Source organism: Sitophilus oryzae, unplaced genomic scaffold, assembly GCF_002938485.1.
Source record: "Sitophilus oryzae breed Bouriz unplaced genomic scaffold, Soryzae_2.0 scaffold_1167_pilon_pilon, whole genome shotgun sequence".
Lineage (NCBI taxonomy): Eukaryota > Metazoa > Arthropoda > Insecta > Coleoptera > Curculionidae > Sitophilus > Sitophilus oryzae.
This window is the reverse complement of record NW_022145801.1, coordinates 2,163,139-2,175,412: the sequence shown is the minus strand read 5'-3', so window position 1 is coordinate 2,175,412 and position 12,274 is coordinate 2,163,139. Positions and strand designations below refer to the sequence as shown.

The 12,274-nt window shown below is 33.0% G+C and overlaps 1 protein-coding gene across 1 annotated transcript; it reads left to right on the top strand.

Moving 5' to 3' along the window:
* Positions 1-2,207: 2,207 nt before the first annotated feature.
* On the top strand, positions 2,208-6,016 carry LOC115888056 (protein ALP1-like). Its single transcript, XM_030907628.1, has 3 exons — positions 2,208-2,271; positions 5,120-5,271; positions 5,324-6,016. Exons 1-3 carry the CDS (start codon positions 2,208-2,210, stop codon positions 6,014-6,016), a joined length of 909 nt encoding a protein of 302 aa, XP_030763488.1.
* The last annotated feature ends 6,258 nt before the right edge of the window (positions 6,017-12,274 follow it).

The window sequence follows — 12,274 nt, the reverse complement described above, 5'->3', positions numbered from 1 at the left end:
GGTCGCTGAACTTCAAACAGGGTAGGAAGAAAAATGTTTTTGAAATTTCCTGCCTATCACCTTTCATGACACGTATTCTGTTCGAAGGCGAATGACGAAAACAAGTAAGGTAAAGAAGGTTTTGAGTATTTGCAAATTAACAAGAAAAGTTAAATATGATATGGGTTCGTTTATAATATTTATAAGGTATTTTTATATCTCTATATATTAGTATCAATTATTTATGAATTTTCACCTATATTTTAATAATTGGGTCATTTTATTGCAAAGTAACAGAAGTCATTTACATTTTAGTATTGGTAAATACTGATATAATAATTATAATATAATATAATTGAAATCAATAATAATATTTATTGCCGTCTTTTCTACAATTTGTCACTAACTTGTTTTCCAACCGTTCTAGCTTTTTGGAAAAGTATGTTCCACTCCACTGATCGTTTTTTTTGTGTAAATTGAGTAAATTATTTTTGAAATTGTGTATTTTGATTCTATGTTGGTTATTTAAGTAGTTTCTGCAAGACTGGGTCCCTGATGGCCACTCTATTTAGAGAAATCATCATTTTTAAACAATGGAAAACAAAACAGAGATTGTAGACTTACCGAAACTCTTCGACTATCAATATTCATAAATATTTTTTCTGAAGATTCCGATGTTTCCGATGACTCAGATGATTGGTTACTGGTTGTGCTATCTAATAAGGGTTTCATGGTAATACTGGACTTGGCACCATCGCTGTCAGAATCTTCGTCCTACCAACATTAGTCAGCATGTAAAAAATATTTTCAAATTTTTGTACATTAATTTTAGTTCTAGTTAAGATAGTGAGAGTTCATCATGCGTTAATTTAAAACATAAGTTATCTTATCACAGTCCATTTTTAATAATAATCGAAACCCTTTTCAACGACCAAAGAGAAGAAATCACTACCAGCATTAACAATTACTATTTTAAAGGAAGAAGTGCAAGCGGCAATAAAAGCAGCCAAAGATGGGAAAGCGCCTGGCCCTGACGATCTACCTGTAGATGCGCTCAAGTTGATTGAAGGACAACACTTAGGTGCTATCACTTCTCTATTTAATAAGATCTACGAAACAGGGATGATACCAAAGGAATGGCTCCAGTCGACGTTTGTCACAATTCCAAAGAAGCATAATGCCAAAAAATGTGAAGAACACCGCACGATCAGCCTTATGAGTCACTTAAGATCTTTCTGAAAGTCATCCGCCGCAGGATTTACAGAAAATTAGAAGAAGATATAGCAGATACTCAGTTTGGCTTTAGAAATGGTTTCGGTACTAGGGAGGCTTTGTTTGCCTACAATGTCTTAATGCAGCGATGCCTTGATGTCAATCAAAGCGTATATGCCTGTTTTATTGACTATAATAAAGCATAAAGTAAGATACAAGCAACTAATTGAACCGTTAGAACGAAAAAATCTCGATACAAGAGATATACAAATAATAGTAAAACTGTACCTTAATCAAAGTGCGTCTGTTCGCGTCCAATCTGAACTGACGAGGGCAGTGGATATCAAACGAGGAGTTAGACAGGGATGTGTTCTTTCACCACTCCTTTTCAACGTCTACTCAGACGAAATCTTTAACAAAGCCCTCGAAAATGATGCTGGTGGAATACTAGTTAACGGCATACCACTGAGCAATTTGTGCTACGCGAACGATACAGTCCTTCTCGCTGAAAACATGCAAGACCTTCAGAATATGTTAAATAACGTCATCACCACTAGTCACACATCTTCGTAGTCGAGTGCGTGGACAGTGATGGTGTTCGTGTCTCGTACCATTTCTTGTACTGTTCAGTGACCTGGTTAAGCACGGACAGATCAGCAGAATAACTTGATTGATTGTCACCGGAAAATCTGCGGGAGTGCCCAATGGAACATCTGTACGCTGAAGGCGAGGAGCTCGAAAGAGTAGAGAGTTATGACTACCTGGGTACAAGGGTCGACTGCACCGCGGATTATTGTTTAGAAATAAAGATTCGCATTGAGAAGGCCCTTGCATCCTTTGTGACGATTAAGAAGCTGCTCTTTAGCCGCGATTTGAGCTTAGATCTGAGAACTCGTATAATGTTATATATTCTCAGTTCTTTTGTATGGTATGGAAGCTTTGACCCTCAACGAGCTTTGGGAGCGGAAACTGGAAGCCTTCGAGATGTGGGCATACCGTAGGATGTTAAGAATACCATGACAGAACATGTAACCATCGTGGAGGTTCTGAGAAAAATGATAGGGCGTAGAGATGCTTCAAGTAAGAGACCGCTCTCGCGAGCGACCTCATCTCGACTCTCGCACTGATCATGACCGCGCGCTCCGCTCGACGCGCTCTCGCAGAATTGCGCCCAAATATATGTAATAATGCAGGAATGGTGCGCCGCGGCAATATATTACAATCTGGCTCTTGGTCTGCAGGCAGATTATTCACGGTGTGTGGATAGTGAAAAGAGATAAGCTGTGAGATAAGAGGGTTCATTCGTAATGCTCGTCATAGAACCGTCATAATTATATAGAGTTTCTCTGCTAAGGTCCAAAACGGGTCAAAATCAAGAGAATGAGAAACATAATCGCCGGTAGCATCGATAGAAGAATCAGTAGAAGTCTCGTCCCGTGTAAGTAATTACGCCGTGTGCTCTCTCAACCTGATGCCATACATAGATAGATCGCTAATTTGAGGTGTGTAAATAAGATCCACCACTATACAATCATGCATAGAACCAGGCTTGTTTCTCCTCTGAATGCATCGCATCGTCTTATGTCGCTCTGGTGAACATATATTACAGTCATCGCTCATCCTGTCGTCCACAGCTCGCCAGGAATATCAACAGATAGATATAGATCACACTCTGGTACGCTCATCTCTGTTCCCTCTCTATGATAGTAGCTCCGCTCCTCACACATAGAGACTTTCTCGATAATACTACTATACTGTCGGCCTGGCCTCCGAGATGTGGTGAATCTCCGGTATGATTGTTAGCTCTAGATCCGTTCTGTTATCCGTGTTTAACAGTTTCGACTCACCATTTTACCCCAGTTTCATATTTGGTCGTAGTTTGGCCTTGTAGTTTTAAATATTTATCTTGTTTTTAAAGTCATTATTAAATATTAAACATTTCATTCGGCCGTTTTCTGTTCTTATACAGGGTATGTCTTAAAAGTGCAAATATTTTTAGGGGTAGTATATTTCAACCCCAGAAACGCGATTATAAGATTTTTATCGCGAAAATATTTTTAAAATTTGGATTTTTTTTTAATTTTTTGGAATTTTTTTAGTACTTAGTTAAAAAACATAATAGGTAGTAGATTAAATTTACAAGAAACCAAAAAACCCAGAAGAGGTTCAGTGGCTCCAAAAATTTAAGCAAAAAACGTTTTTTTTGGAAATTTTCAAAATAAAATAATGCGGTTATTTTGGAAACGACAAAAAGAAAATATTCTTTTTAACGAGATCTCCCAGCAAATATTTACACTTATTTAAGACTCACCCTGTATATTATTATAATCAGCCAGAATATACCATGATACCATGCATAATTTTAAACAAAAAAAATGTGTGCATATTTGAAGTAAAACTTCTTATTAACAGCTACAACTTAACAAGTATAGCTAGAAACGGGAGAAATATAAAATAACACGCGACCGGTGCTATCCCCAAGTCTCTTCCTATATTTGTACAACTGTACTAAACTGAAGGATTTGAAGGACATGTTTGAAAAAGGGGCTACCATTTTATATTTAAAAAGTGAATAAATTAAAATAAATTTGAAAAAAAAACTAAAAAAAAAAAAAAAAAAAAAAGTTATTTTTGTTTAATTTTATTATTTTTTTTTTTTTTTTTTTTTTTTTTTGCATGTAACAAATATTTTTTTACGTGTAACAAATAGTTTTTTACGTGTAAAAAATAGTTCTTTACGGTTAACAAATAATTTTATACGCGTAAAAAATATTTTTTTTACGTATTATTAAAAATATTTTAATAAAATTAATATAAGTTCGATCGGTCTGGGGGGGGGGGGTAATTACCGCCATTACCCCTCCCCTAAAACCGCGCTTGATACCATGGTACCACAGCGATATTTAACCCGGATACCTTCACGCTAATGTCTTCTAATGTCAGTAAAGTCGTCATTGCATACACATGCAGATACAAAATAGGGAACAGTAGTAATGTACGAGATGTGAAACAGCGAACTGAATAAAAATATGCAAACAAGGATGATTACACTGGATAATTTTACTTCGAGGTGCATCAAAAGTGATACGATGGTGATACGTGTCAATCTCATTTAAAATACGTATTGCCATTGTATCACATTTTTCCAGGCTAATATCGCCAGCATCAAGTCGTAGAATGTCGCGTTCGAGAAGGAACTCAAAGCGTATAATGATGAATTTAAATTTAAACCTACCGATAGTAAACAGAGCAGTAAACAGCTGTCGCTGACAGTTGACAAGGATTCAAAATTCAAATGTCTTTTGTTTTGCCTTTTTCCTTTGTTTTTCCTTTTGTTTTGCCTTTTTCTTTGTTTACTTTGCCTTTTTCCATTGTTCTCGGTGCATCCAGATTCAGATTATTATATTTTTGTTGGTTTTTGTTATAATTTAAATTTAGAGTTCTAGTTTTGTGTAGTTATAGTTGTTTATAGTATAGTTCTAGTTGTTATTGTTTATAGTATAGTTTCAGTTTTGTAGTTGTTCCAGTTTTTTTGTAGTTTTTGTACCTAGTCTTGTAGTTTTTGTTTGTAGTTGTTATTGTTTATAGTATAGTTCTAGTTTTCTAGTTGTTATTGTTTCTAGTATAGTTCCAGTTTTGTAGTTGTTCCAGTTTTGTTTGTAGTTGTTATTGTTCTAGTTTTGTGTAGTTATAGTTATTATTAATACATATCAGAAAATGTGATACACGTAGAGAACCGATTAGCTCCAGAACCAGATTATCTGTAACTCTACGGTAATATCACTATAAATAGTAATGTTAAAATATAGAGATATGAAATACTAAAATTATTTTAATTGACTTAGATTTCTATCATCTGGTAATAGCCTAGCAAGCCTGTCATATTTGTTCAGGATTGGAAAATCTACTCTATGCAGTATCATTTCAGAAACACTTGAGGTGCTGTGGAATGTTTTAAAGCCACTTGTGTTAAACCCTCCTAGGTTGGAAGATTGGGCTGCCATAGCAGATGGGTTTGAAGATAGGTGGAATTTTCCAAATTGCATTGGGGCAATTGATGGTAAACACATTAACATTCAGGTATGTATTTAGATATTTCAAAATAGACTATTGATTGTCATATATTTTACAGGCACCACTAAACTCTGGAAGTACATTTTTTAATTATAAAGGGTCGCATTCAATTGTTTTAATGGCTGTGGTAGACTCTCAGTATCAATTTTTATTAGTGGATATAGGTGGACAGGGAAGGCAAAGCGATGGTGGGATATTCCGAAACTCCTTGATAGGACAGAAAATTATTAATAAAACGTTGGATATCCCACCACCCAGATCAATATCTGAAGGCAGGCAGCCCTTGCCTTATGTGATTGTCGGAGATGAAGCCTTCCCATTACTAGAAAACTTAATGAGACCGTATCCTGGTAAGACAGATGACAGCGTATCACGGAGAATATTTAATTATAGGCTATCAAGAGCCAGAAGAATTAGTGAAAATGCATTCGGAATATTAGTTGCGCGTTGGCGCATATTCCAACATCCGATAATTAGTAAAGTAGACAATATTGAAAATGTTATCAAGGCGACAGTATGTTTACATAACTTTATTATAAAATATGACAAGAAGCTATATGTCACTCCTAACTTAGTGGATCAAGATATAAATGGAAGATTAATTCCTGGACTTTGGAGGGAAAACCTCAGCCACTTGTCTGAAATTAGAGATGGCAATTACGATTTGCGAAGTGCAAAGGATATCAGAGAACAATTTTGCACATATTTTAATGAAGAAGGTGCTGTGGAATGGCAATGGGATACTCTTTAACCCTAGAATACTGGAAACTCGAATAATGTTAAAAAAAATAAAATTTGCAATGCTTCCAAGAAGTCATTAAGATTCTAAATCTTTCTAAAGAAAATCTGATACCAGAGTATCATAATAAAACAATAAAAATATGTTTCACACATACTGTAACCTCTGCTAGCAGGAGCAGGCAATATTTAGAGAACATCATGGAAACTTATGTACTGTTTGTGAAAAAGTATAATAGTTTGCTTCTTCAAAACAATATATATTTTTATAAGCTCAAAAGTTCATTAAATGTTTAATTATTTATGTAGATGTTTGTGTAATGCACTTTTTTCATAAATTGTTTGTTATTTAAGAACAGACAACATTTGACGATACTCTGTAGATTTAAAATAGTCCAGTATACTAGGGTTAACAAAATTAACAAAAAATAATTCTGCAAACACATTTTTACTTTGTGTAATGCCGACATTTTTTTAATTAAAATAAAACAAAATGTTAAGAAAGACCTGGTATAATGTTAAAGTTTTATTTTTTTGACATGCCATTTTAAAATCTTTGTAGCATTATTTTTTTGCTTAGTTTTTATATATTTATAGTCGTATCAATTTTTAATTTCTGTCTCATGCCTGAAACTGTTTCCCTTTTTCATGAGGAATTGCTTTTCTTTTTTCACACAAGTACATTTCATTAAAAAATTATATTAATTAAAAATATCCTGTTAAATGTGTGTCCTTATTCATTGGAGGAATTTTATGAAAGTTCTTCCAGATCAAAATCTTAATACTCATAGAAAAGAATATAAACTTATAAACTTAAAGTTCTTCCAGGATTTATTAATTTCACTTATTAAACAACTATAATTATTCAATAACCTTGATAATTCTAGGAACTCTCAGATATCGTCAAAACATGAAAACAAAAATTTATTTCCTATAGTTCTTACGTCCCTTTAACTGAAATATAAGAAACAGGGGAGTTAATATTCTCACTGAGAAAGTTTATAAAATACCTTTAAGTAAAATCTCTTCGGATCTGCGGTAAAATACCTTTATTCTTATTAAATAATTTCAATAATCTATGTTTTTATTTATGACAACCACCTAATATCCTAACTTTAACGTCAACTTGACAATCCTGAAAAATATTATTGTTAAGCAAAGAGTAAATCAATTTCTGAATTTAGCGAATTCGCCTTTGAATAAGAAGACTAAGGAAGGAGCATATCAAAAATCTTAGGTACACCGCGATGGGCCTCAAATATGGCCGACTTAAATTCCGGTTTATCAGTGTCGTTCTAATTTTATTTAAAAAATGTAAAACTATGATGTAGGGTAGACGTGGGGTAGACTCAATAATTTGTTGTTTTATTTTACGTTGTGAATAAATGTTGGTAGTTATTAAAATTGTTATAAAATATATAATTCTAATAAAAATAGATAGGATTATAATAAGTATTTATTAACACAAACATCCGATACGCTACTGATGCAGGTAAGTCAAATTAACGTATCTAAATTCACACGACATCTAATCTTTGACAAGTAATAAATAAAAGCTAAAATGCAAGAAAAAATATATAATTTAGTTTATTTAAGCAGATTTCATAAATGATCAGTTTACTACACATTATGTATATTATACTCTGTTTTTTTTCTCCAGGTAAGATTTCGACGAACTTGATGACTGGAAGAAAAGCAGATGACACGTCCCATACCAATCTAATTTATTTTTACTAAAAAAGTTTCTAATAAATTTTTAAGTTATCTATGGATGGGTTTAAATATAAATCCGTCATACGTCGTGTCTTCTTGTTTTTAACCAGTTTTATTGGTTTATTTAAAAAATGACAGATCGTATTTCAATTTTATTGGTTTGACGGAACGATGAACGACAAACGGACGCCGATGCGTATGAACTCGCCTTTAGATTTTTGTCATTTTTGACGCTTGTCAAAGTCTTGCCAAATTATTGGTTATAATTTTGTGTCAACTTTTGTTAAATACCCTGCATTTTGAAAGATGATGCATTTTGATTCGTATTATTACGTGTGTTTTGTGTCTTTTGAAGTCAAGTGGAGGAAAAATCGAGTGAAAATTAACTGTAGGCCCAGAGCACAGTTTATGGTTAATACACGCTGCCCAGGCAGAAAGTCTTATACACCAATGAAGTTGCCATCGATAAAGTTTGTATACCATTTCGTCGTAGATAAGTGCATTTCGTATATAAGGATCAAACTAAACACATACTAAAAACTGGAGTAGCTGTAAAATATCGACATCACACGATAGGTAAATAATGGATTTTAGTACTGGTGCAGAAAAATAATGTCAAAAGGTACTGGTTTAAAAAAATTAAGATTAAAGGTAATTAATCCACCTTTAAGGTATAAAATTTGGTAGGTGTTATTATTAATAAAATAGTTGTTGTATTTACCTATGTTGTTTTATTTATACCTGTGGAATATTACAAATTTGTATTTGTACATAAGTTATATTGATAAATATAATCATAAATGCGGGTAGTTTCATAAAGCTTGAAAGTAAATAATAGTTATTTTTTATATTTTTTTGGTATGTAGTGCCTTGTTCTTGTTTGTTTTGTATTAACACATACCGTTTTTATTAAATAAAATAACTCGATTACATTTTTTCAGTTTTATACAATTTTGAAGTAATCACTTGTCATCTTGTCAATCAAATTTTAAATATATCGCCACAGATATCGCTATGCGTTCCAGTTGTACCAACTTATTTCTTTGTAAAATAAAATAAACTAGTTTGAAATTAAAATGACAGACACATCTATCACTGTCAAGGATCTTTCAGCTGGACAGACTATATAGTCACTTACTAGCGAAAGTTGTTCCATTATTTCCTCAATTTTTGCCGAGATCTACCGCACGCTACACAACCAACTATTTTAAGTCTTTTCGATAAATCGCTGATAGTGTCACTGTTAATTTAAGTTCTGCTTACAATTTCCAACTAGATTTACTACCTTTATGCAACTATCAGTAGTAGAGATAAATAATAAATAACATAAGCTCCGTAAAGACTGACAAATCCACAAAATTTCAAATCAAATTCAAATGTGTCAAATGAATCGTCAAACAGAACTGTCAAGGATCCCCACCCTAGAGAGCTTTTATGGTGCCTTTTCCGCCCACCATGCATGAATACATGGATAGCATTATGCTCCTTCCTTAGTCTTCTTATTCAAAGGAATTCGCCAACTTATTTTTCATTAAAAAAAATTACCAATTTTCGTAACTAGGTCGGCCATATTGAGGAACTTTTAAAAGAATAGTACTATAGTTTCATATCTTAAATTTAAGATTTTTCAAAAATCGGAATTAATCGAATTATGAAGTGAGCGGCTCAAATAAAAACGAGGCTGCTTACAGTTTTCACTGAGACTTGGTTAGGGATTACAGTTGAGGGTTGGAACCTTTGGTGTTACACAGCAAAATAAAAACACTAAATCACAACAATACACCAAAACACTTTTACTTTTACACTGGACGCGCGTTTCGCTAACCATGTTAGCATCATCAGCAGATGATTATAAACTAAAGTACAATCTACAAGGTGAGCGTGTATATACTCGCTCAGTGGGCCCCGAGTGGGCGTGGCAAAATCTAGCCAACCGAGTCAGAGCCCACTGAGCGTAACAGTTAGATTTCCGCTACTAGAGTAGTAGGAACAAAAAACTTGAAGGAATTGGACCGTTGTCTCTGTTCATACTATCTTTACATTTATTAATTCTGATGCTTTATTATGCATCTAATTGCCTGTAATTTGAGACTTGTTTAATTAATTTGAAATTATTAAGATCTATACAATGTTCTTTATCAACAATATGTTCGGCAACGCAAGATTTATCCGGTCTACCATATCTTATCTGAGCTAAATGTTCTTTAAATCTAGTTAATATTGATCTTCTAGTTTGCCCAACATATTTCTGGTTACAATATTTACAAGAAATTTCATAAATACCCGACCTTTCCAGTGGAGGTGTTTTACCTTTTGGATTACCTAATAATTGTTGTAATTTATTATTAGCACTATACACAAGTTTATAATTGACATTCTTAAAAATTCCTTTTAGACCACGGGATAACTCTCTATCAACGGTATTGAAAAAAATTTTGACGTATCTTTCTCCACTTGAAAAGTCGAATTTTCAAAAATCATTAACCTATACCTACGTTTTCTAATTATTTTATCTACTAGTGAAGGAGAATATCCATTACACTCAGCTACATTCCTAATGTAATCTCTTTCTATTTCATATCTTTCGTTGGAAAGTGGAAAACTAAGTAATCTATGAACTAAAAAATTTAAACTAGCCATTTTATGTTCAATACTATGATATGATTCATTAGGAATATATCTGCGTGTAGTGGTATTTTTCCTATAGATATCAAATTCCAGGCAATTATTAGTATTTCTAATAACTAATACATCTAGAAATGGTAATCTGTCGTTGTTGTCAATTTCATGTGTAAATTTAATGGAAGGAAAACGATTATTTAACTTAGAAATAAAATTATCTATGGTGTCTGAATGTTTGTTAAAAACAGCAAAAATATCATCCACATACCTAAACCATACTCTTGTAAAATACTCAAACTGATTCTTAGCCACCACTTCAAACCTGCTCATGAATAAATTAGCCAAAAATGGAGACAATGGATTACCCATTGCTGTACCTTCCCGCTGTTCAAAGAAGTTGTTATTAAATTGAAAACAATTTTGTTTCATACATAACGATGTAAGCTCAATATATTCAGTCACAGTTTTGTTGTCGAGACCATTTGCGTTCAGTAATTCCTTCAAGTAGCCTAAAGTGTGTGGAATTGGAACACTTGGGAACAACGAAGATACATCAAAGGAGACCAAAATTTCACCTTCATGCAATGTTATATCTTCAATTTTGTTAATGAATTCAATATTATTTTTAACTGCTAAAGAAGGTTCATGATCGGTAAATTTTCGAACTCCCTTGATAACCATTTTGCCAAATTATAAGTCGGAGAACCTACAGCCGAAACAATTGGGCGCATAGACTTGTCCGGCTTATGAATTTTTGGCAAAGCATACAATTTTGGTAATGAGGGATTGGATACTTGCAATTTCCTCTTTAAAGAAAGATCAATAAGGGTGTTACATTCTTTTAGAGTTTTTTTAACGTCTGCTACCATCTTAGACAAGGGATTCTTTTTCAAATTTATGTAGGGGCCATTATCGATTAAGTTGTTAACCTTATCATAATAGTCTTTTTTATCTAATATAACAACCTTATTTCCCTTATCAGCTTTTAGATAGAAACAATCTTTGTTACGCAAACTCTTGACAATATTGTGCTCTTTGTTAGATTTTAATGAATTACTTGAAACAATATTTTTTGATAACTGATTTCTACAAGCCTCTCTTGCAAATACTTTAGAAGCCTCGGGCAAGTGCTGAATAGCAGTTTCAACACCAACGACGATTTCCTCCAAAGCGCTACCAGAGTTGGGCAATGCATACTTTAAACCTTTGTTTAATAAACTGAGCTCTTGTTTATCAAAAGTCTGCGAAGAAAGATTTTCCACTATGTTTATGTCTCTTTGGAAAACATGTTTGTTTTTTGAGCTTTTTAAATTGCCTGGAATTTGATATATATATAGGAAAAATACGACCACACGCAGATATATTCCTAATGAATCACATCATAGTGTTGAACATAAAATGGCTAGTTTAAATTTCTTAGTTCATAGATTACTTAGTTTCCCACTTTCCAACGAAAGATATGAAATAGAAAGAGATTACATTAGGAATGTAGCTGAGTGTAATGGATATTCTCCTTCACTAGTTGATAAATTAATTAGAAAACATAGGTATAGGTTAATGATTTCTGAAAATTCGACTTTTCAAGTGGAGAAAGATACGTCTAAATATTTTCGATACCGTTTGATAGAGAGTTATCTCGTGGTCTAAAAGGAATTTTTAAGAATGTCAATTATAAACTTGTGTATAGTGAGAATAATAAATTACAACAATTATTAGGTAATCCAAAGGAAAAAACCTCCACTGGAAAGATCGGGTATTTATGAAGTTTCTTGTAAAGATTGTAATCAGAAATATGTTGGGCAAACTAGAAGATCAATATTAACTAGATTTAAAGAACATTTAGCTCAGATAAGAGATGGTAGACCGAATAAATCTTGCGTTGCCGAACATATTGTTGATAAAGAACATTGCATAGATCTTAATAATTTAAAATTAA